Source organism: Andrena cerasifolii, chromosome 10, assembly GCF_050908995.1.
Source record: "Andrena cerasifolii isolate SP2316 chromosome 10, iyAndCera1_principal, whole genome shotgun sequence".
Classification (NCBI taxonomy): Eukaryota; Metazoa; Arthropoda; class Insecta; order Hymenoptera; family Andrenidae; genus Andrena; species Andrena cerasifolii.
In genome coordinates, this window is record NC_135127.1 from 5,165,780 (window position 1) to 5,191,649 (window position 25,870).

The following is a 25,870-nucleotide window of genomic DNA, read 5'->3' on the forward strand; positions in this document are numbered from 1 at the left end:
ATCTTGAAAAAATGTTTGAAGTTCCACGCGTCATTTACCTTTTGAGCAGAGGCGGATTTAACGGCGCGCGCCCCGGGCCCCGACTTCTGGGGGGCCCCACGAAAACCAACTTTCCACTTTTTTGAGTTGGAACAATTTTTAATCTTTTTAGACGAAGAAGACAGGCAAGCAATTAATAATATATATATATATATATATATATATATATATATATGCATTAGATATGAAAGGAACGTTTCCAAATGTGGAAATTATTTTGAAAATTTTGTTAACAATGCCAATTTCAAACGCATCGGGGGAACGCTCTTTTTCTTGTCTGAAAGGAATAAAAAATTATCTATGAAACTCAATGTCGGAGGAAAGATTAAATAATATGGCTATTTTATATATAGAAAGCGAGTTACCTAACATTATTGATTGTGACGAGATAGTTAATAAGTTTGCAGAACAAATAGCAAGAAAAAAATTTATTTAAATTTTTCACTTTTGTAATTTTAATTTTAAGTGAAGTTCTATAATTTTTGTTGTTTAAATGTCTTATTATTAGTTTATTATACTATAGTATCATTAATTATAACCATACTTTTTCGTATGTTCAACTATTAGTTCAAAACTTTGTGATTATAATTAAATTATTAATTATATTATACATGTATTTTATTCAAATTTTATTGAAATTAAAACATTATGAGTTCTTTTGCGCCCGGGGCCTCAACCGACCTAAACCCGCCTTTGCTTTTGAGTAAAATCAGAATATCCTACGTGCTTCGCAGAGATCTAGAAACAGTTTAAATTTAGTTTTTACAAAAACTGCACAAAGAAAATGGTAAAACCTTAGTTTTCTCGGATGTTTCGAAATGCTAGATAGGACAATTTAAAGGGGCACAGTACTTTTTTCGCCCGAAAGTTAAGGATCTTTTATGATTTTTTTTCTACATGAAAATGAAAAGCTGGAAAGATGGGGTTTGTTGCAAATGAAAGATCACTGTTTGAAAGTATTAAAAGAATTTTTATTTTAAAAAAGCACCCTCCCTCCCCTCGCTATAGTCGCTGAAAGTTGCCCCCTTCGCGGAGCAAGTAGAATTGCGGTGCCATAAATTCCGTCTTCTGTGCTTATTTGAAACTTAAAAGGAAATTGAGGGATTAAAATTTATTACGTTTTGTGGTCGCTGACCGAACCGATTCTAAATTTTCGCATTTAAAACAAAATGGCGGTTTGTCAAACTGTAGGTATCGATTTCGCGAAAATTTTTAATTTATTTTTTTATTTATAAAAATAGAAAAAATAAAATATCCAAAAAAATGTCGGTCAACGACCAGAGAATTTTATAAACTTTCAATCACAGAAAAGTACTGTGCCCCCTTAAATAAGGAGGGCAGTATAATGCTGAGATCACGTGTTCAATGTTACTTTGATTTTGAATCTGAAAAGAAGAGAGGTGATTCAGAAATCTTGGATAAAAAGCGATCCATAAGAATGCGTCTTCAGAAACAGCTGTACCGTTACATAGCGTGATGTAGTGCACACTAAAGATTATTCAAGCATGCACCTGTCTGTGTAAACGATAATATTTACTCGCCACGAAAGATTACTATAAGAAAAGTAAAAGTAAATGCACTGAACTTTTTTTGCTATTGTGGACTACTTTTCAAGAAACTCAATAGAAATCTGTATCTGCAAAAGAATCTACTAATAAATACCATGCGCGCTCGTGGGAACGCTAAGCGCGTTAAAGATTTGAATTCAAATATAATCGAACTGTATCGATACGCGCGCTTATCGCTCGCGGTCATTCAAAATTATCCGTTATCTTTATGCTGACGTAAAATATGCAGAGGAAACGATTCGTGGCGTAACACGTGCCACAATTAGTTACAGCGCAACTTCCGATTCATTTGCAACGGTCGCCCTGTGAGGTGATAAGGGCCACCGATTTGTTGCGTCAGACAAAATACCTAAAGAAACGTAATCTATAGCATGACCTTCAATTGAAGCGCAGAACAGAAAAGCGAAAACCATGGCGGCGGTATTGTTGGCGAAATTGTACTTTCGCTGTCTCGTGCGTTTTTCCGACCGAGAGTACAAGCGCTGAAGGAGTAGTACCGTGTAAATTGAATCACGAGCAAAAATGGTGCGTACAACATAAAAACCAACTACTGTCCTTTCATTGTTAGCACACAATGTGTCTGCAACCATAATATAACCTTAATGCGAAACAAGCACGTCACTTTCTATATTGCTTCCCGACGATGCGTGCGCTTACATACGTACCCCGTACGAACCGTCTGCCTTGGCTTCTTATCTCTTTAAACGTAATTCATTCGAATGATTTGTCGTGCGCCACGTAAAGTAGCCTTTGCGGCGATATCTGAGAAATGATAAATCGCCCTAACAGAGCCACTCCAGTGAATCTGGCGAGTCCGACGATGGCGGTGACGATCAGGAAGGATCTTCTTTTTCGGAAACCAACATCGAGGACGCCTTAACGTCCTTCAGAGAACAATGGCAGCGGGAACTGGAGATATCACCTAAACGGGAAACGCCGAACGCTCATTCCTCCGGCGTGGTTAAGATCGACGTAACTTACGACGAGGACTCCGTTGAAACCAAGGTATAATGACGGCTCGCTGCGATCTGGAGGTGGATATAGTATCGAGGTTTCTACATTTTAGGCGAAAAATTTGTTTCTAAAAGGAATCGAACACGAGCAAGGTAGAAAGTTTTACGAGGCGATTCAATTTTACAAACGCGCCGTGCAATTAGTTCCTGATATCGAGTTCCGCTTGTACGAGTCGACAAAGGTGAAGGCGAGCGATGATAGTCTGGAAGGATTCGATAGCGATATGACCAATGCTAATGATAATACCGAGAACCACAACGACGAAGAGGACGAACAGATCGATTTATTTATTAAGCTATGCAAAACTGCGAACCGTAATAAATGTGTCTGTTTCCCTAAGTTCGAGCAAAATGTAAGTATCATTGTATATTATTCCAAAAGGGACCGGTGGTCGATTGCGATGAGATTTGGGGGGAGGGTTGGGGAGAGGGTGTGGACCCTAAATCTTAAATTGTAGCTTTGGGTATTTATTAGTTTCCGAAATATTAATACAAAAGTATTGTTAATTATTTTATTGGGGAAATTTATTCTGGTAGTTGGTGCAAACCCCCCTACCCGGGAACCTTCCCATCCCCCAATTTTGAAATTTTGAAAATTTGTAGCCTTAGTCTTGTTTTTAGCATCGCCAAACTCACATCGGTTCGCTACCATGCTTTACGCTCCCCCGCACTAATCTAGCCCCAACCAATACTAATACCCGGAACAATTTGGAAAGTAGAATGCGTTGGAGGGTATAAGTCAACAGAAATATTGTTAAGAGGGGGGACGGTGGTAAAGTGATTAATAAAAAATCGACAAGGTGTACCCTTTCATGCACAATTACCCCTGTAGCTTTTGAACGCATTAATTGCCGAAGCTAAAATTTTATATTTGGGGTCTTTCCATACCCCTCATAATACCCACCAAGTTTCATCTCGATCGGCCATCGGTCCCTTTCGGAAGTACTGCCGTATCATTATCTGGAGGGATATGTTATAAAATTGTGTCGAAGTATGCTTGAATCTTATGTCGCGGAGCATCGTGGTAAATATTGCAGGGCATTCCTTATTTCAGGCAACACATATTTCTGCCCTGCCTATGGAAATTGTACTTTATATCTTGAGGTGGGTTGTGTCTCCAGAGCTCGACTTGAGGTCTCTTGAAATGTTCTCCAGAGTATGTCGTGGATTCTACATATCTGCGCGGGATACAGAGATTTGGAGGCTTGCCTGTGTTAAGTAAGCTCGAGGAACCTCGTGCAAATTTCTCTTGATTCTGATTTTGAACGGTTGTAAAATTGCTGAATTCTTTAGAGTATGGGGTGTAAATTGCGGAACTTATGGACCGAAGTACCAGTCATGGAGAGAAATGTATTTAAAACGGCCTAGACTAAGATATAATGGATGCTATATTAGTAAAACCAGTTATATCCGCGACGGTGAGAATAGTTTCCAAGATCGATTTTACAGACCTTGGCATCTGGTGGAATACTTTAGGTACCTGAGGTGCGTGGTAGTGTAATGCGATATAAATAGCTGTTATACCACAGAGTTCCAATTCTCACGAGACTTCATCCACGAGCAGATTTTTTCCCGAAGGAAAAGTATTAATGTTAACTTCGACCGACGAGGCGCAGAGCTGCGTGAATTCATTGAAGTATCGTACACCACGAAATCCTTCGGTTCTTATCGGCCATTACAGATTGCACGGGAATTATGTTACACTGGTGCTGAAGAAACAGGAGATTAAAGGAATCACTACCTACAAAAGGAAGAAGCGGGAAGCTATACACGATAGTGGGGAACAAACGTTTCACATTGTAAGTGTTGACGGTTCTGGATATCGAGTTAGAATATAGACGCAAGGCAATGTTGGCGGATTCTTTTTAGGAATATGAAATTCAAGACCACCACAGACGGATGAATTCGCAATTGAAATGGCTGAGCTACACTATATTTACCAGATACCGAAACGGGCACGAAGTAAAAATATGCTTAAAGGATCCGTCTGTGAAAGAGTGGCGGGTGTCGGCTATTGGCGGGCGATATCCGCCTCTTAAATTTAGCAGGGTTAAGAGCTACACCCAAGAGAGTGAAGCTCCTCTGCAATAATTGTAGCTGAATAAAAAAGCTGTTAATTATCTGGGTTACGCAAAAGTACAATAATGGAGCAAAAGGTTTAAGAGGAAACTAAACTCGACAGGCCAGCGTTATGTGTACAAATTGCTCTCGATGTATAATACAAACACGTATATTAGCATATTCTTTGGTTCCTGGTGATGTATCATAAATGCAGGCGTAATAAGAGAATATTTTATTCATGATTCGTCGGTCTAGTATTGCGTAAATAATTTTTATTAACCTACTGTACACTTCTCGCATTACAGCCTTTTTTCTTAGAATATATCGCCTACGTTAATTATTAACTAAATGGCGTAGATAAATAATTCATAAAATTACTATTTTATTCCGCACGCGTACAGTGCCTTGTGTGCTTGTATTTCAAAAATTGCTTTCACATTTTGTTTAGGTTCATTATCTACCTAAATTTTTATTGAAGTAGAATCGAAGCCTAACGACTTCGCTAGATTGGGTTTGTTATTAGTAATTAATTTGGATCAAACTGTAAGCCACTACAGCATGCAAATTTATGTGATCATAGCCGCAAGGATACATTTGCATATGAAACTGTACCCAAAAAACGATGTTGATCCAATACATAATATATTGTCTGTTGGTACTTTTCATCGAGGCAAGACGTTAAACTATACTTCTCGCGGCTCTATCCTGTATTAATTTCACATAGAAGCTCACTTAGAATCGTGTAACAGTCAAAGTGTAGGGAAGAAACAGAATAATGATTAATATATATTAATCAAGTGTATCCTATTTATTTTTTAAGTACGGAATCTATTGCGAAAACGAGATTCGCACATAAGTGGGTCGGTTGTATACCATTACTTGCTGATTTCGTTACGCGGTGTCAGGCAATGAACTTAACGTATGAATAGTCAAACAGCGATGGAATGAAATGAATTCTGATCGATATTTTGGAACAGTTTTATTCGTTTAAACAGTAATATTGACATTGTGAAGCGACGCACCGAATCAAAGTGTAAAAAGTGCCCGGGAACATGTCTTATATGTACACTGCTCTGGATCTTGATTACCATAATCACGATAATAAACGTATTTTTGATGTGCTTACTTGGTTGCGACACCTTTATCAACGTCGTTTCGGTGCCCCTCACGATGGCCATTGAACTGGCCTCCGAAGTAACTCGGGGGCGTATTCAATTTATATTATTCTCGATATGCCAAGTTCACGTTTGTACTCATGATTGTACTTCTTAAACTGTTCCACGCGTTGTAAAAGATGCTCTCGGCCCTAACATCGTATGAAATTTTGGTACGTGTCTGTACATGTTCCATTTCTGTACAAGCTTACTTTAAAACGACTTCCTGGCGATCGATCGCGAGAGTATATACCTACACAATTAATCGCCGGTTGTCGTAGGCTCAATTTATCACAGACTGCAGTGAAAGGATATTTCACGGTTCAATCACAGTTCGTCGCGCCCCGACGAGGCGAAGCTCCTGTTGCACGTTGACGGATTGGACATCCAAGCGAGATCCTGCAGGGTAGCGGCGTGCATGGAACACACCGCCAGGACAACCAGTACGTGCATCAAATTGTGAGAATTTAATATCAGATCCAATTTGCCTGGCATCCACTTTTCAGGAATACGCAGAGCGCCGATGGTCGATCCCACGACTGCTATGAGGTCCTGCAGAATGGAAGGGTGCGTTAGGAAAAGCTTCTGTGGTACTGTTACTATGTATTCTACTTGAAGCATAGCTGCTATAGGATTTACTTGTAGCAGAACGTGAAGCAAAGCGTCCGGAGATCCACCGGCCATTCCAAAGCATCGTAGAATCATCACTAGCATTCTCATGAGGAAGGGAGGCGCGAAACATAGTCTTCTCTCCCAGGGAGATCGCGCGATCATCGCCTGTGGATCAAATAGAGATCATAAATCGTGAAGATGAATGGTAATAATTGATGTTAAAAGATTAGAAATATGGTACCATGAGCAGTCCCCATATGCATAAGGAGCAGTAGATAAACATGCAGCAATACCAGTAGCCGTCGGGTAAACAGTGGACTGCCGTCGCCATCATAGGTATTGCTCCTGGAGGAAGAAGCAAAAGATCATTGGCATGCTACACTGATTAGGCAACTCGCTTTAATGACTTTTTAATTCTTGCACGTTACCAAAACTTTGGCACAGCCATATCCCGATCATGTCTAATTTCAGCAGCTTTTGATAGAAGATTTCGTCGGAGTTCAAGCTCATAAAGAGGTGATAGAGGAAGGAGCCGACCCACGGGCTAACGGCGCCGATCAAATGGCACCAGGATAAAATTCCTAAGAGGGTACCTTGGCTACTCCATGGAAGAAGTTGCGGTATCGTCAGTAGCATGTACAGGATGGCAAATCCTGCAACCAGATTATTATTGATTGGACGTGAATTCTCGCAGCGAAGAGGAGTTAATAATTAAAGTTTAGCTGAAAATATTAGACGAGGGATAGGTAGGTGACAAACTTAGAAAACCTAGCTAAACTTATAGCTGTGAGCTACGTTTATAGATAAAGATAGGGCATTTATACGTTTATAGCTATTGCAGGGAAAGCGATGAACACTTTCACTTTGTTGCAAAGTGACATTTAACATCTGGTAAAAAAAAGTTTCTATAGCATTCTGCCTTATTAAGTCAATAGCGATGCTAATTACAAGTTAGTCTATTGAACAAGAATGAAGCACGATTCTATGCTATTCACGTTTACTTTCGCGATCTTACTTTAGTCTTTAGTTAATTATTAATAAAGTCTATCCTTCTTCGATATTATTGGCACAACGTGGAACGGTTCATCTTTGACAGGTCAGTTTATGAATATTTAACCGTGAAATATACTTTTCCTTTAATATGAGATTACTACAATCAATGTCATACATCGATAATAGATCTAGGAAAGACAGCGTGCGGCTTCGCCGATCGATTTTTCGGTTGTCCCGCAATGCGCCGACAGCGATATAATGATTTTTCGCGTCCCGGTTGACCCTGAAATCGCGTAACTCAAGGGTAATCCGTTTTTCTGCTTAATTGAATCAGAACAGGTATATCTCTCCTTTTCTAAGTGTCTTCAGAGGAAGACCGAAAGGAGATAATAATCCGTGCCCAGCGCGTCATATAGATATGAGTGTTATCGCATTGATAAACCTTTCCACGTTAATTTAGAGAATTTTCAACCCTAAATTTACGTCGCTGTTACATGATCACGTACAACAGAATTAAAATGTTTCATGTACAAGCAAAGGCCGGAATTAATATTGCATTAGCATCCTCAATTTCGGGGTAGATCGGTGGATCGACGAAAAACTAATCTATATATATAAAAGAAGAAGTCCTGACTGATTAATTTGGAAGGTACATTGTTTTCATGTCGTAGGCACCCACTAAGGAAGGATTTTTGGAAATTCCATCTCCAAGGGGGTGAAAAGGGGTAAAATGTATTTTCTCGACACCCTAATATCTCTTAGGCCCGATTAGATATCAACTTGGTTTTTACTGCGAAAGATTATCCACATAAATGCCTAAGAACCAATTTCTGGATTTTGTCCTAATCAACCCCTAAGGGAGTGGTGAAAAGGGGTGAAATATATTTTCACGGATTCCTCAAAATCTCTTAGGCCCGAAGCGAAGCACAGGGGTATTTTGCTGGTTATAACTTAACTAAAGTTCTTCATATTATGCATCTACCGCCATTCATCATTCCAAACATCTTCCCAGATTCCTCAAGCAATATCGATCGACCGATCGCGCCTATTGATCCGCTACTCATTCATCCAGCCACGTTGCGGGATCTCTAAGCACGCGGCTGCTGCAGTTTCGCATCTCCCGGACTTACCATGCGTCATGATATTGACGGTTTCATTGTGAATGTAGAAGAGGCTAGCCAGGCACTGGCTGACGGTCATGAGTGGCCTGTACCCGGTGCGGATGTGGGGGTTGAACTGCAGGTGCAGTGGCATGTCGCTCCATCGCCGAAGCAAGAGGACCCTCGGCTTCTCCTGCGGCTGCCCGTGCATCTTCCCGTTTTTAACGTCCTGCTGATTGAATGTGTCCTTGTTGAGGACAGTGTCCTGGGGCGGAGGATCTGAAGCCTCCGCATGACACTGGCCGTTCCGCAGCGACGTTGTGCAGTCTAAATATCCGTGAAGGGTGTACGAAGCACGGGCACACGCGTGGCAGAGCGACACCTCCGAGAGCGACGTCCCAGGTGTCAGCGACGGCGACGACGGCAGCGTCGTTACTGCATCGGTCTCGCACTCGATGCTCCACCGTCCACCGCCATCAGCGGCTCCGGCCTCTCTGGCGGTGCCGTTACCACGGAGACCGCATCGATCCTTTTCATTGCCAAAGAAAACGCATGCCTCGGGCCCAGTCGCCGATTTACCCGGGGAGAGTGGTGGAGGCGCATCCCCTCTGCAGTAACGCTTGCCCAATTCGTAGGACGATACTACTTGTACAACTTCGCGGTGCATATAGGGAACGTCAGGGAAATAATTTATGCAGATTAGTTGGGCGGGAAGCAGGGGAACTAGTGTTACACGGGTTGAAATGGTCATGGGACGTCATTCTAATAACTGTAGCTTTTTTTTTTTAAGGTAGAAAGCAGAATGTTCAATTTGAGAGGAAGAATGACATCTGGTTTTTTAAGATTTCTTTGAACGAGTCGGACAACGAGATGTCTTGTTATTCGTCTTTGAAGAAGATATACCTCTTTAGATTTGTTTAGAGAATATAGTTGTAGAGGGTGAATTAGTGTTAGTAGTAGGTACAAGCAACGTGGGTGCTTCCACTAATCATCACTTGTAATAAGATTAAGAAAGACCTGACTTATTTATCACACTCAGTGGCGGATTTAACAGGGCGGCTGGTGAGCAGTTGGCCCCTGCCCAAAAGGCCTTCCCAGAGCCCCAACTCCAACAAAAATTGTAATTAGGTACAGGTATCCAAACACTATATTTTTTCCTGTACTACTACACTTAGCCCCTTTTTAGTAAACTATCTCTTCATTTTCCTAAAAAAATGGGCCCTCAGAACTTTTGCCACCTGGGCCTTTTTTTAGATCCGCCACTGATCACACTATCATCATCTTATACAAAAGTTGGGACTGAAGATCGCATACCTAAATCCCAAAGTTCCGCGATATTCTTCATTAAGTTTCTGTTTAGTACGTATTTGACCGTCCACGTAAATGCCTTTAATAGCCTCGGCCAGGTTATTTAGGACCTGCACGAGCCTTGATATTTATAGGAAAGGTTAATTAAAAGAACAAACTACTTTCTTATATTACTCTATTCATAGAATCCATAACCTTCAGCCTCGTCACGATCGTGAGCTTCATTTTATCAGGGTCGGGTAACGCAAAATGTTAGAAGACCGGCGCATGATGTACCGCTGACTGATCGGATTTATCTCGTACGCTGTAATCAAGTGATACTGGATATTTGGCTGGCAAGACGTGGATCATTTATTTCCCATTTTATGCCAATGACTTCCAGGAAGCTTGCGGGTGACTGTATGTTTATTGCGTGCTAACGTCCGCCATTTCTGCGAATCGATTTTGGTTTGGCAAATTCGGCTTTGCGAAGCGTGAATGACGGACAATATTTTTAGCTCGCGCGTTAGACCGAGATTCGGATAAAATTCGGGTCTTGGTTTAGGGCCAACATTTAGATGCGGCCTGAATGCCACGTAAATCGAAAATGACCGCGCGATGTTCATTCACTCCCAGATTGTTCGCGGCGCTATTGTCTATTCATGCCGAACGTCGCTCGATGTTTTTTAACGGGAAACAGGAAGCAAGACAGCACAGGGAACGCGAGCTTTCCGCGACCTGCCTCCTGCGGCCGCAGCCGTGAAGAATAAGGACAGCCGCTGTCATCAATGGACGGTTTCCAATTTGTAAGCTTACATAATTAATTCGTGAATCACAATCTGTCGCCTTCGGTCCGAGTTGAGTCGTGTATCTCATTATAAAATACTCGTTCCAGTTGTCACGTGATCCAGCATACCGCGCGATCCTTGACTAACAATGTTCCTTTGTCATTTAATTGCGTTTGAAAATAAGGAGAAATGCATTTTGCGTCTGGGGCTAGTTGCTTGCGACACAGCGCAAGCGCCACACAGTTAAAGCGCGTTACCTGCCCCGAATCCTCTCGGTAAGCTGCAGCTACCCGGATAAGATGGGTGCAGGTATCGTGCAGTGTCTGTTCTACCGTTTTACCACTAGAACCGCACCTGTCCTAGCGAACGCGTTAAAGGGCCAGAGCAATTACGGTTACCTTCATCGCGGGCGGCAGGTACGTCGAGTGAAAAGATTGCAAAAAACAGTGGGCACCGCGTTCCTCTACCTTATTTCATTGATCTTATTATCTCCAACGATTGTGATTGTCCCTCCTCCGCAACGCGATGGACGCAGGTCCAGTCGCATCACGTGGCTTTGGGGATAAGGTAATCACGGTCGCAACGAGTTATCGACGTGACCTCACACGGTGATAGAAGTGTACTTTTGCGCCGAAGGGCTTAGTGTACCTTCGATTCTCGCAAAATGTAACGTCGCGGCGCAACGCCACCCTGGTGCTTTCTTTTCGCTTCTCTAAATATCCCGCGATTTCCCGCAACGTACATTTAACCGAGCTTGTGCACGTAGGATTGGTCCTGTAATTCAGTAGTGGATATTGTTTACAGCAATCGTACAGGGAACTATGGACGATCGCAGCGAATTTAATCCCTTTCGCGGCAATGAAATGCTACACCCACAATCGATCTAACGATAAGCTGATTGCGTTCGACTCATCCGTACAGGTGAGACATGTTTAATTACCGTTCCCTTCTTTAATCTTCGCGGTGATTTTTATTTATCTTGCGTAGCTCGCTTAGTCTGCCCATCCAAACTTTTATCGATAACAGTGCTGTTACCCTCTCTAATGTACATACTTGCGACGTGGTGCCACCTACGATTCAGAGGTCATCAACTAGTCGCTCGGCACGTATGTACATGTTTATTTCGGACGCTCTTCAACATCATGATTTACCTTCTTTTCGGTTAAAATTTGAGAATGTTTTGGAATTTATTGACTTTGATAAAATGTGGCGTTGTGGATATAATTAATAGTCTGATTTGGGGACAGGTACGTAAAGTTTCTGTGATAAATTCTGTATAATACAGTAGACACGCTGCGGCGAAACATTGGATTGTTTCTTTCGCATCGTATTTTGGGGAGAAATATTACTTTCGTTACGTAGTTGTGCTACGAATGCTGTAATTTCGTGATATACAATAACATTCTCCTTTATTTCATCTGTACCGCATTTCTTCTTTGTGCCATCGAAAAGCGAGGTTATCAAGCGTATATCACACATGCCACAAATATTATACGACTCGAGTAAATTATCCTACTTCTATTCTCACATTTCGTACATATCTAATTCCATTTAATTATACATATCATTGAATCGCTATATTAATCAAATTGTTTAGAGAAAATTCGCATGACTTGTATTAAAAAGTTGATTGAGATATTAAAAATATATCTATAATCTCTTAATTTTAATGTCACCATAATTTCTTAATTTGTTTACAACTTTAGCATATAATTGTGCTTATTACAATTCCGATGTATAATAGTAATTAAGTTAAATTTTCTATATCGCTTTAAACCAGTCGATTGTCCAAGAACATCGCGATTATTACAATTGACGAATATGTATTTGAAAATCGAGAGCAATTATTAGATAAATGCGTGCAATTATCCTGTCCCATGGAAGCCGGCATAAATCACATACATGTATCTTCTTTTTGTAATTCCTCCGGAAGCGCATCTGTGGGGGTTAATCGGGAAAGCTCGTGTACACTCGATTCCGCTCGTAGACGGTCGGCTTTACGATCCCACGCGAACGTAGCCGAGCTCCATTCGCCAATCGCATCGATCCGATGTCCACGTCGTTGTCACACAACAGTGTTGAGCGTAGCGCATCGTTGCACTCTTTGGATATTTTGTGTTTGCGGGTACATTTTGGGACCAACCGAGCCTGATTCACCTCTTCGACGTAAGTTTATTTCCTCGAAGCACGCCCGCGATAAGTTAAACTCCAGCCGCTGGCGGACGTCCGGCAGAAATTGTGCATGTGTTGCGTTCACTGGTACTTGATGCTTCTCTTCTCTCCAAGATGGCCGCCGTTTCATGAAAGTTCCCTTATGGCGTTACGCTTTGCAATCCTGTCTCCCTGTTTGTAAATTTCATCGCTTTCACACGTCCACGACCATTGAATGCGTACGTGCATTGCACCTCGTCGCAATGCACAGTGTAATCCTCGAGGCTGTTGATGTCCGAGCACGAAGTTTCGTGCTAAAAGCCGAGAGCATCTCGCCAGCATCGATCTTGTGCTAGCGAGCGTGCCCACGCGTACCCATTACCTCATTCTCGTTCTCATTTACCTACCTATCGTCGTCAATGCCATCGTGCACACCGCACTATCGTTCTGATCGATATCGCCGTTCACGCGGAGCCTATGGTCCACGAGATTTTGGCGGGATCTCCGTTCCCGTTTCCGCGCGACGATTAAATTCCTCTGCGGGCTCGCAGGGTCGCATTACACTTTCCACACTCTGGCAACGCGTCAGGCATTCTTACTTATCTTTACGGAGTGGGCTCTTACGTTTTGTAGTGCTTAGTACGCTTTTACGATGCGAATGCCCACGTTTTGCAGAATTTTTTGAGCTGATGTCCACGTCGTTGTCCAAAAACAGTGTCATACCGCAAGCATCATCTTCACGTTCCTGGATATCATCCATCTTCGATTTCATTTGGGATCAAGTGAGCTTGTTTCGACTTCCGAATGTAAGTACACGCAGCTTCGACGCAGTCACTGACTTCAGTAGAAAGGCTCTGGTCCTAATATCTATCCGAGAGTCTCGCGACACCATCCGCTGACCTGTTGCGTACGTCTCCGACCTTCGATTCGTCGATCCCTTGCTTCAGCGTTGCCACTAGTGTCGCGTCGTTTGCATTTTAATATTAATCTACAATCATTGGCCTCTTTGCCCATTAGTCGATATCATTCATATTCCTTAATCATTGAAAGTAATCATGGTAAGATGGTCGTGAACATTTAAAATTCTCTTCATTAGCTCCGAGTTACTTTTCCAACCAGTGTCTGCGCATATTTATGAAATAAGAGAAATATTAGATTGGCTTGAGAAATATATATTCCAAAATATCACTTAACGCTTTAGAACATGGAAGACCTCGTGGGAAAAGATTGTGTGTATAATAATTTCGAGCTCAGCATGTTAGATTACACAGGACCACAAAATTTATTTTTTAATTCACACAAACTAGACCACTATATAGGGGTGAATCGATACCGCCGAGGTATCGATACAGTTACTCATTACTTGTATCGAATGGAAGTATCGGTACTTACTCAGTATCGAAACAGAAGTATCGATACTTGTATCGAATCACAATGAATACTTCTTTATTCATATATAGAATCGATAGCATTCCGTCATCTCAGCTATACAAAAAATCAAGTTGGATAACCCTTCCTTTTTTCTGCTACCAAGAAGGTGTCGCAACCGAAAACAGTGTAGCTTAAAGTACTTGATATCGAGAATTGAAACCATTATCGATATATGTATTTTCTCGATATTTTTGGGCCAAGTGTATCTATGTTTGCTTTTATCTTCCATGTAGAATGTCAATACTTGCCCCGTTCGATACAAGTACTTTTTTTTTCGATACCCACTGGATATCGCAAACCTAGGTGTCGATACTAAAATTACTTGCTATCGAAACGAAAGTATCGAGTATATACTCGTATTTACTTGTATCGATTCATCCCTAGTCCTATACGTATTTTGGATCGCTGAATTCGAATCCGTTGCCCATTTTGGCCTATCATGTCCAGTTTTTCGGTAAATTGTAAAAAACTGTTGTAAACCCATAAAATGCCATGTATGATTTTAGCAGGTGTTCTTTAAATGGCTGTATCTTTGTTAAAAACCACCCCTTTTCGATGAGCTTTGGCTTATCTTAAAGACAAAGGCTCACACTTTCCCATAGAATACATAGAAACCACAAAGGATATTGTTTGCACTCCATACCACTTGACAAACATTCAGAATTTTTACAGTTTGGCATACTTCTCTTTAAGGGCGGATTTTACCCCCTGGATACCTATTTCGATAAAAGTGGTTTAAAGCACCGAAAAGTAGAAACTTCGAATTTTAATATGGTCTTTGTTTCATCAACTTTGAAATAAATTTTAGCGAAGTTACGCGAATTTGAATATATTTATTTCCGCGTTTGAGATGCAAACGCCCCGTAGTGGGTTGTGGGGATAGTGTAAATACGGTTTTTGAATTTAGAGGGTTAACGAAATATGGGACTAGAGGTTTTATGGTCTTGGGGTTAGTAGGTTAGAGAGTTTGACGTTATAAGTTTGTGGAAATAGGATATGTTGAGTTTATATGTCATTTTACGGGTGTACAACAGTTTTGTTTGCAATTTACCGAAAAACTAGACGTGATAGGCCAAAACGGGCAACGGATACGAATTCAGCGATCCAAAATACGTATAGGCCAGGTGGTCCAGTTTGTGCAAATTAAAAAAAAATTGTGGTCCTGTGTTATTTATTCCAGAATTTTTAAATGTAGTAAATAGCTTATCATTAGTTTATATATAAGCATGGATAATATTAGCTCTCGCTACTTTACCATTAACATGTTTAATGTATTATTATCCCCCTCTTCTTTTAAGTTACTTAATGCATTCGGTAATACAAACAATTTAATGGTCGTGTAAAATACTAATTATGATGCGAACAGTGAGCAGTCTTATTATTAGAAGCAGATGTAAGAAACTATAGGCGTATCGTTCTTTTATACAGGAAGTGGTTTTAAAATCCATAAGCTTGAATAACACTGTACTATTTGTTTCAGATGCCGCGAAGCAGGAGACGTCACCGCACTCGCAGCCACTCAAGGGCCCGCTCGCATTCCGCAGGCTCCCTTCAGTATGAGCATAAAAGGCGACGCATCGATTACGAGAGCCCACAGAGCAAGGGAACGTACAGGTAAGTTTTACAAAGAAAAACATTTCTCCCTGAATTGTGTCTACAGCGCTGACTGAGATCATTTCGCACTCTTGCATACGCTAGGCAACTATTCCACTAAGCTCCCTTCCCAAATAATCGCAAACAGCGTGGGATACACTACGTAAAAGCAACGCAGCGCCGAACCCAGCGAAAGCTGTACACCTGCGATCGAATTCAACACACGTGTCGAAGCTTCTGCGACAACATCGTCTCGTGGAAGACGTATGCGATTGAATCCATAAGCTTATACCTCGCGAAGCTACTGAAATATTCATCGACGCTATATCTCCAAGCAGAGAATTAGAGCGAAGGGCGTTTACTAATGCAGAGCTGCGAGGCTGCGTTTAACCACTGCAAGCCTGTAAAGGAGAGTAAAACCGTGGCGCGGTTTTTCTAAGACTTGCGTAAAAAACGTCGAGAAAGAAAGGGTGGGGAATAAGTAGAGCTGCACAGGGAGAAGACCAATGCCGCGAACGGTCTCCCACTCCTAGTACGAGCTGGCGATAGGAGTTCTCCATGAGATCTTTATGGCTGTCAGTCGCGATCGGTGCGCTCGAGCTTCCACATTCTCACTGGGAGGTCTTGCGGGATCCATACTCGTGCGTGCACGATCCTCCAGTGCCCGGGACTGTCGCTCAAGCCTAGAACGGTTCAGAGAACGTACGTGAGTGCTGACACGCGGATTCTATTCGAAATGATATCGCCGAGAGCGAATTATTGCAAATGCGAGAACGAGTCGAGAGGGTCGCGACCGATTTACCGCGCGTCGCCGAAGAAGAAGCGCTTCTTCCGCTGTATTCGCGCATGGACGAGTTGAATGTTAGTAATCCATGTGTGCAATTCGATCTCCCTTTGGTCGTTGCCTGCAAAACCGGGGATTCGGTACAATGGGATTTAATTGCCAGCGCAGAGGCGACGCGCTCGAAAGCGAGTTCTTCATAGTCAGCGTGACTGTGCAATAAGTTTTCATTAGTGTTGCTTTTTTACGACTGGCCTCGTACTTTCCGCGCTAAATACGAAACTGCTTCCGTGTATCTCTGTGATTGATGGCGAGTCGTTATTATAGGGGAAAAGATTCTGGGGAGGGGGGGGCTCATTATCAAGTCGCCGTTAGTGCATCGTGATTTATCGAGTTCAGTGGATCGCGAGCAAACGATCGCTCTGTTTGCTCTTCGTGACTGTGTTTGATCGAACGGGCAGAACTTCCTCCCGCGTTTCAGATTGCTGTTTTGCTTTTAACGTTTACTTGGTAAACGGCAGAGCTGCGTGCTTACGTAACTGTTGGGGGATTCTGAAACTCTTTTGAACAGTGTTTGAGGCCAGATGGTTGCATTAATGGGTAGGTCGAATTTATTAGAGAATTTGTTGTTTCTAGACACAATTATGCATTAGAAAGAATTATAAAAGTTAAGAAAATATACATAGATATATGTCACGATGGGGCTCCAAATAGACTGTCTTTATTATGCGGAGGATCTTCTAGCTCAATTTTGAATTATCTGAAACAAGAGAACCAAATTTGTCTATTAAGTATAACGTAATGCCTAAGCATTAACGGAGCCGTTTTTTAATATTTTAAAAATTCGCTGAATAACATTGCGTTGAAGAAAACAATGTCGATTTTCGTGAATAAATTCTTCTGCAAGAGTTACTTAAATATTATAAAGGGATCGCGACTAAAAAAGGTTGGAAAACACTGAACTATTGATTATCATCATTGAGATAGCTTTTCTTCCAATCATTCTCATCGGTGCATCAGGTATTTAAATCCTCAGCTATGTATCTTGCTTGTTTAAACACAACGAAGACATCTGGTCTTGCGTAATATATATTTTATCACATTTTTACCTGATCACTTTACCGCTGATTCCATCGGCTAGGTAATTTTTCAATCGAACAGGGTTTGAGGTTGAATCAATTTCAAGGATTGGTGCATATGTAACACCGAAATTCTCACAGAATATTTCTTTCTTACGGCACGAGTTCCTGCTTTGTACACCTAATTATTTTGGGCAGCTCGGCCGCCTCAAAGCCAACTGCTGAAGAAAGGAACGAGCACATGATCGAACCTCGATGCTGATGTTGATTCGTTGGCTCGCCAGCAACGCGGAAGGATTCTTCTGTGAAACGTGTCACGACGCGACGGCGTGAGGATGAAGGTGTTCTGCAGAAGTAGTAGTCCGCTGAGATCGTTTAATTAAAATGCCCTCAGAAGGCAATTGCCGTCATTCTTCTCAACTGTTCCGACGCTGGAAAGTTTTATCGAGCCGCGCGCGTGCCAGGGATTTTCCAACCGACCCTCCTACCGCTGTGCGACTTGTTTTTAATTAATTTTGGGTCGTTATTAGCGCCACTTGAAAAGTCATAATTCTATCCAGCATGGTACTTCGTATTTTATAAACTGTGAACGTTTTACCGAAAGGTTCAGTGGTTTTGTAACAAGCTTTTTACTCTGGAAAGTTTTGGGCTTTAAATGTAATTGGTTCCACGTCACAGAAATCTGAGGTTCGAAAATTATTCAATCCATTTTCTTAATAATTAAACAGTGCAGAATTTGTAGTGTTGAAAAAGTACTGCTTTTGGGGGGGGATAAAGGGAAACTTTATCACGCAACTCCTAAGAAACTAAAACAATATTATTCGTTTATTTAACATTATTCCTTTAGTTTGTTTCTAAAAAAACATTTCGTGCATTTTTGCATAAAACTTAATAAAATAGTTGCACTATTTATTACGTTTTACATAACACTGCACTGAAAGATATTTTTCGCGTTATCTCCACGCGATATGTATATAGCCGTTTCGCTATCTTGATAAAATAATTAATGGGAAACATTCTGTAATTGCGTCATTTCGTACGATAGAATATGAAACTGATTGTTTCGTCCCCCTTTAATATCGTTCTACTACGAGACCGTTCTACGAAAAGAAAAGTAACAGCTACACTGTTGAGATACGGATCAAGTTGTAGGCGAATAAATCTGCCGACTTAATTTCCCGCTTGATTAATCGTGCATTTCGCGTGCCCGCGAAACTGTGAAACGCACGCAATACGCTGCCTCGTTTTGGCGATTAATTAAACCTTTAAGCTTTTTCCTCGGCTGCCTTTAAGGTTGCACTAACGAATAGTGGTAGTTTCTCCTTGGATTCACTTCCTGCTCGCCTCGGGTCGATGGACGATTTCAATTGAGCTCGGAGGTAACGCCACAAACCAGTCAGTTTCTAGATCGTTTTAAAAGGAGACCCTGCCTTGTTGTGATAATGAAGCTATGGTAATTTCTGGTACAATTGCTTCTCTATAGTATTATGTAGATCGAAATCGTGAACTCGCGAACTTAACTCCAGTATCTGATTCTGTTAAGTTGGGTCAACATAGGTGAACAAAAAGGAATATCTGTGATACAAACTATTGTCCAGTAACGTTTGAAACACAATTTTCAATGCTCAGGATACCTCGACGCCACACAATGGTTTAAAATGCGAATCTACCTAAACAAAATTATTATTTTTTGTTATTCTTTTTTTGCTGTGCGTATATATACTTTCAAAGTATTTACTTGTTTACTATTTTTAATGTTATTTCCACTTATTTATGATTATTTTTTGCTTGTTTTTGTGGGTAAGTAAAAATACAGGTGTTCTCGATAAAAGTTAATATTTGCAGATTATAATTAATTAGTTTATTGTGAATTTGCAAATAATAAGTATTTCAGCAAAAATCAAATAATACATAAAATGTATATAGAATAACAGTAGTGCGAAGCATTAGGAAGCATTCTTATTGAGAAATTGATTTTTCTTTTTAAAGACAGCCCAATTTCAAGAAGAGATTTAATTATTTCTTCTTTTTTTTTACTTACTGTCGAGGAATATAAGAAAGTAATTTGTCAACATTAATATAGCGATTAAAATTAAGAATATATTCCATAATTTTCTACATACTTATACTATATATTTGTAATAATACTTCCTATCAAGTACCTACCGATAATATGGAGACAATCAGGTAATATTAACTTTTATCGAGAACATCTGTATGTTTACTTACACACAAAGCCAACAGAAAAATAATTACAAATAAGTAGAAATAACACTAAAAATAATAAACAAGAATAGATACTTTTAAAGTGTACATAAATACAAAAAAAAAATAACGAGAAAAATAGTTTTGCTTAGCTAGAATCGCCTTTCAAAGCACTGTGCGCCATACTGCATCGCTGGAACAATTCCATTATTCCAGGATTATATTCCACGAAAGTTCATGGAGCGTTCGAAACGTGAAATTCGCTTCGTACCTCATAATTATTCTCAACTTCGCGGGCATGCACGCGCTAATTGAGTTCTTTATCAGCGCAACTAATTACGAGTGCGCTAGCGATGCACGGTAGCCGATGATAAACAATGCGTTTGAGAAATCGTTTGCTGGCCGAAAGAAATCTCCCGCCATATAACATCACCATTATTGCAACGACTTCGACACAAAAAGAAAAGCCTTTTCTTATCACAAAATAAACATTATTGGCGGCTATCACGCCCCAATTACCTACTTTTTATTCTCCGTTTTCCAATGTTAAATGTTTGCAATCCTCTTACGCGGACACGGTCGATCAGTTTTCCACGCGGTTGAATCTAAAACGCGCCGTGAGAGTTTTGCCTCGTTATTCCCTTGGAGTAATTGCGATTCGCGAGGTGAATCCAGCAGATTTAGCTCGGTGAAAACCGATCAAGCTTAGAAACTAGGTATGTAGGTCTCATGGTTATTTATTTTCCCGTGGGTCACGTTGTTTGCGCACCCATTCACGGGGGGGCATGGAAAAGTTTCGATGGACCTTGGAACAATGGGAAAATCCTATGGGGGATACACAGTATCATTAGGTTAACATGCTGAAGAGTAATAGGCATTTTACAAATCGCCAACCCAGAGATCGCTTTATTCTGAAAAGGATATTATTCCGAAAGGGACCGGTGGCCGATCGAGATGAGATTTGGGGGGAGGGTTGGGGAGGGGTTGTGGATCCTAAATCTAAAATTGTAGCTTCGGGTATTTATTAGTTTCCGAAATATTAATACAAAAGTATTGTTAATTATTTTATTGGGGAAATTTATTTCGGTAGTTGGTGCAGACCCCCCTACCCGGCAACCCTCCCGTCCCCCAAATTTGAAATTTTGAAAATTTGTAGCCTCAGTCTCATTTTAGGCATCGCCAAACTCGCATCGGTTCGCTACCATGCTTTACGCGCCCCCGCACTAATCTAGCCCCAACCAATACTAATACCCGGGACAATTTGGAAAGTAGAATGCGTTGGAGGGTATAAGTTAACAGAAATATTGTTAAGAGGGGGAACTGTGGTAAAGCGATTAAAAAAAAAATCGGCAAGGTGTACCCTTTAATGCACAATTACCCCTGTACCTTTTGAACGCATTAATTGCCGAAGCTAAAATTTTATATTTAGGGTCGTTCCACACCCCTCTTAATACCCACCAAGTTTCAACTCAATCGGCCACCGGAAAGCCTTTCGGAAGTACAGCCGCTGAAAATAGTTTTATTTCATACATTTCCTTTCTTAAAAAAAAGAGTCCTAATAATCTAGGTTAATTTGGTGTTCTAAATCACTCCCAGAGCACATTGCATCCTACTTTCCATAGAGTACCTACATTTCGTTTGCTGCATCAGCGTGCAACACTGAATTACTATTACTAAATACGTGTGACGTTGATCCACCAGGAAGGTAAGGTTTTTATGGACACAGCTTTTTGTGGGTAATTCGTGGAAAGAATATAATCTCCGCAAAAGCAATTTAACAGTTTCTTTTAGTAAACACATCAATGGACTTGTGACTTTTATAATGTTTTCTTTTTTCTTGCGCCTTCGTACGTGACTGAAGTTATTCTAATTGTCAAGATTAACGTCAGTGCCCACTTACACAGCACGCAATTAAATTCCTTTAAATTCGAATATCTGACACGCTGCAGCAGGCCATATTAACCGCTTCGTTCCCCCTCGGACGTGTTGTGTCGCGACGCAATACCGTTCGTGCGATGCCACGGGCGAGTAAACACGCGTCTTCTGTTATCGCTCCGCGGTCACTTTGCTTGCCACTGTCGTCGAGGTAACTCCGATTTAATAACTACTGATCCTTTATTACTATAACTGGTACAATTTATAAGTTTTCACAGTGTTTTGTTTCAAAACGGCGTTGCGACTTGACTGGTCTTAGGTTTGCGACTCTGCTGTCCCTTGGTTTGGGACCGGTATTTAACTTAGTTACGAAAAGGGGTGGGAGGTGAGCTAGGCGAGCAGCCTAAGGAATTTGGGAAAAAATGGGGTGTTTGGAAAAGGCGATATCAGGAGGAGCCACCTTGGCGACTCTCGGAATTTGGGAAAAGGGGTGTTTGGGAAATCTGATGTCAGAAGGAGCCATCTTGGCGACACTCGGAATTTGGGGAAAAGGGACTGCTCTGGAAATCAGGATATTGCTAAGAGGGATCTGTTGTCCGGATGGGTAATTATCTTGGCGGCACTTGGAATGTGTCGCCCCTTACTGAATGGTCGAATTTCCAACCGGACCCAATCTCGTTGGGTCCGTACAAGGGAAACCCATTCGTCTAATGGGGGAAAATGGGGGTGGTCGGTTGGCGACTATCGCGATACCACAGAAGACGCGCGTTAACTCGTCTGCGGCATCGCACGAACGGCATTGCGTCGCGACGCAACACGTCCGCGAGAACGAAGCGGTTAAACCTACAGACGTCAGTGAGTGTTTCCCGCAAGCGAAATATACAGGGTGTCCCACTAAGGAGTGGACAGCGCGATATCTCTTAAAGTATTGTCGATAAAAATATAAAAAAAATAGGGAATTGCATGGTTCGAGGGGGCCCATTTATTAGCGCGAACGAATTTTGTTTCCGATTATTATTTTAGAAGATACGATGGTCAAGTTCGGTTTTTCAAATGGAACTATTTTTTTTGAACACCTGAGTTGATAGTGCGTTCGAAGACAAATTCAATAAGCTTTAATGTATACACTTTATTTCCACTGGTTTTTAAGATATTGCGCTTGCAAATTTACTGATTTTCACTGCAAGAAACCCCTCTGGAATGGCAAAAACCGGGGGCGGTCTTACTGGCACCACGGGTGGCACTGCCTGTTGAAATGGATACTTACCTGCCAAAGGTCTACGCCAGAAATGGCAGGCCCAAAGGCTGGACAATTCTTTTCCGTCAGAAATGCTACTTAGGTAGGTATCGTTACTTTTATTTCGCACTTGCTTCTACGCTCGGATGGCCGGTTCTTTTGGGAGGGATGCAAGTTGGATTGGTTAGGTTAGGAGGAGTGAAAGTTGCTAGACTAAATTTCAACCATAGGGAGCAGATTGTATCAGAACCAATCCAACTTGCATCCCTCCCAAAAGAACCGGCCATCCGAGCGTAGAAGCAAGTGCGAAATAAAAGTAACGATACCTACCTAAGTAGCATTTCTGACGGAAAACAATTGTCCAGCCTTTGGGCCTGCCATTTCTGGCGTAGACCTTTGGCAGGTAAGTATCCATTTCAACAGGCAGTGCCACCCGTGGCGCCAGTAAGACCGTCCCCGGTTTTTGCCATTCCAGAGGGGTTTCTTGCAGTGAAAATCAGTAAATTTGCAAGCGCAATATCTTAAAAACCAGTGGAAATAAAGTGTATACATTAAAGCTTATTGAATTTGTCTTGGAACGCACTATCAACTCAGGTCGTCAAAAAAAATAGTTCCATTTGAAAAACCGAACTTGACCATCGTATCTTTTAAAATAATAATCGAAAACAAAATTCGTTCGCGCTAATAAATGGGCCCCCTCGAACCATGCAATTCCCTATTTTTTTTATATTTTTATCGACAATACTTTAAGAGATATCGCGCTGTCCACTCCTTAGTGGGACACCCTGTATAAGTAGTCCTGAAGTTTTTGCCAAATTCTTTCCTCGAACCGAGTGCAGCGTCATCGTCTTTTTCATTCCCCGATCGTGATCGACGAATAATCGTGGATCGACGTTTACCTTCGACTCGACTTATTTCTACAAGAATTACAAGTTCGTCACAGAAAATGGCCACAAGTTTTTTCGACGCGATCAAGGACTGACCTTTCCAGGGGGGAAGTCCTGCTCAACACGTGTTCCACTCCAACAGAATGAAGTTGTATTCCGCGAAGACCAGCGACAAGAACCCGAGAGAAAGCTTCCCCGAGACGTCGTCCGACCTTCGAACCTACTTTTCGAGAACCTGCGTTCCCTGTTCCTCCTTTGTTCCTCGCACATTCGCGCAGAAAATGTCCTGGGACTTTTTCCACTCTAGCCGGAGCGCGCGACGTGACTTTTCACGCTTTTCGTACAGTGTTTCGACGATCGCGCGGCGAAAGTGCTCCCGGGATGTTTTCACCCGTGAAAAACACGGTGCTTCGAAGTGGCGTGTAATTTCTATCGCTTAGGGAATGGGAAACGAGATTGCTGTTACCGTTTTAGACGAATTCGATTTAAGTTCGTGTAATAGTTTCGTTCTAATCGAAGCCGGCCAGTATTCTCTGTGACCAGATTGGGATTGAAGTTTTTCGAGTGAGTTGTTGAAACGATTAAAACTTCTGGCAGCGTCAACTATGTTCAACTAGGGGTTTGTTTAACCGTTTGACTGTCGACGATCGCTCCTTGAATAACCGGCCAATTTTTAATATGCAAAGTCCAGGTAACATCGATTGAAAATTGCTTTTGGTGTTTACCTATGTGCAGGGTGTTAGAGAAATCGTGGTCACTGCTTTCAGGGGTGAATCTAGGTAGACAAGTTTACAAGGAACTATGTGACGTAAACGCACTGTTTCCTAAAAAATAATTGATAAAGTTTTACAGTGGATAAAGTGATCGTATTTGACGAAACTGTTTTTAGTTTCATATGCTTCCTTTTAAACCTTTTCTCCTTTCAACGAGCAGAATATGTTGATGAAAAAATTTATATTAATTTTCAATGTTGCAAACAATTTTGCAGTAACTTTTTTTTTTTAAATCTCCACTGATCCAGAGGTGTAGATTCACCCCTGGAAGCAGTGCCCATCAGTGTTTTAACACCCTGTAGATAGACCAAACGCATATTTCATTTTGCCACAATTTTGGCGTCGCTGCACAGTGTTTTGACCAGTGGAAAGAATTTAAAAAAAAAATTAATGTCCATGATCCATAAATTCTTATATGTTAAAATACTATTAAAAGAACGTAGTTTTCAATACCGTCCATAATTTTTACTGAGTTTGCCAATTTGTTATAAAAACTGAGGCTAGAAATTTATTGAAATTTTCGATGCAGTTCTTTAAACACGCAGGCATCATTTGCTGAATATGTGTGTAATTTTATTTTTATACGTTATATTTAGTAGTATAATACCTTCCAAGCTGATAAATAATTTTTTTTTCGATATTAACAATTCGTCTCAATCTTAAATATTAAATTTAAAATATAAACCCAAAAGGTACTTGGGATATCTCGTGTATGTTAATTTAGGGCAGATTAAACTTTATTGTAACGTCGAATTTAAGCGCACAAATCTGCACAAATTGAAAATAAAGTTAGAATAGTTATTAGCCGCGTTCACGCTCTAGCGAAGCGATGAGACACTTATGTTACTCTAAACACTCGATCCCTTACTTCCAAGTGTTTATAGGACATCTACCGCGAATTCGCCATCCCGAATGTTGCCTTCAGCTTTAAAATAGCAGTCAAACGCGTTACGCGCGATAAAAATAATTTATACAAAAATGTTTCGAACAAAAGTTAGTCAGTATTCAGTTGGCAACAAATTGCAAAAGTAAATATTAACAAACGAACTTCTTATTCAATAAAAAATCAAGATTATCATAATTTCTTTAACAATAAATGTATATTTTTATACCCAAATCAATGCAGCTTTGTATTCTTTTTAAAAAAGTATTAGGGTTCTTAGGTAGAAAATTAATTAATTTAGAAGTTATCATTTTTTCCCCGAAGGTCCATATACGCGAAGCACTGTGCTTTAGCTACTTA

At 41.0% G+C, this 25,870-nt stretch overlaps 3 protein-coding genes across 3 annotated transcripts in view; 2 read left to right on the forward strand and 1 right to left on the reverse strand.

The window, feature by feature from the left end:
* Positions 1-1,849: 1,849 nt before the first annotated feature.
* LOC143373670 (F-box only protein 9) lies at positions 1,850-5,806 on the forward strand. Its single transcript, XM_076821127.1, has 7 exons — positions 1,850-2,132; positions 2,397-2,612; positions 2,674-2,973; positions 3,675-3,838; positions 3,914-4,105; positions 4,185-4,419; positions 4,490-5,806. Exons 1-7 carry the CDS (start codon positions 2,130-2,132, stop codon positions 4,709-4,711), a joined length of 1,332 nt encoding a protein of 443 aa, XP_076677242.1. The 5' UTR covers positions 1,850-2,129; the 3' UTR covers positions 4,712-5,806.
* Positions 4,934-9,265, reverse strand: LOC143373669 (progestin and adipoQ receptor family member 4). The gene is made up of 5 exons (XM_076821126.1): positions 8,571-9,265; positions 6,876-7,100; positions 6,689-6,792; positions 6,475-6,612; positions 4,934-6,387 (listed from the first exon to the last, which is right to left on the reverse strand). The coding sequence occupies exons 1-5, from the start codon at positions 9,205-9,207 to the stop codon at positions 6,163-6,165; spliced, it is 1,329 nt and encodes a 442-aa protein (XP_076677241.1). The 5' UTR covers positions 9,208-9,265; the 3' UTR covers positions 4,934-6,162.
* A 1,634-nt stretch (positions 9,266-10,899) lies between these two features.
* Doa (CDC like kinase darkener of apricot) overlaps positions 10,900-25,870 on the forward strand; it is a 41,028-nt gene continuing 26,057 nt past the window's right edge. The window contains exons 1-3 of the mRNA XM_076822513.1: positions 10,900-11,031; positions 11,420-11,536; positions 15,678-15,811. Of these exons, the coding sequence (XP_076678628.1) occupies positions 10,915-11,031; positions 11,420-11,536; positions 15,678-15,811 (368 nt within the window). The 5' untranslated portion in view covers positions 10,900-10,914. The remainder of the gene's footprint in view (positions 11,032-11,419; positions 11,537-15,677; positions 15,812-25,870) is intronic.

Excerpts from the sequence above, each read along its gene's own strand:
- LOC143373670 (XM_076821127.1), top strand. Across the intron at positions 2,974-3,674 it reads TCCCTAAGTTCGAGCAAAAT|GCAACACATATTTCTGCCCT; the intron begins GTAAGTATCATT and ends TCCTTATTTCAG. Across the intron at positions 3,839-3,913 it reads TGGAGGCTTGCCTGTGTTAA|AGTATGGGGTGTAAATTGCG; the intron begins GTAAGCTCGAGG and ends TGAATTCTTTAG.
- LOC143373669 (XM_076821126.1), bottom strand. The coding sequence starts at position 9,207 with ATGCACCGCGAAGTTGTACAAGTAGTATCGTCCTACGAATTGGGCAAG. Across the intron at positions 6,793-6,875 it reads ATGGCTGTGCCAAAGTTTTG|GAGCAATACCTATGATGGCG; the intron begins GTAACGTGCAAG and ends TTCTTCCTCCAG. Across the intron at positions 6,388-6,474 it reads TGCTTCACGTTCTGCTACAA|GACCTCATAGCAGTCGTGGG; the intron begins GTAAATCCTATA and ends TCCATTCTGCAG.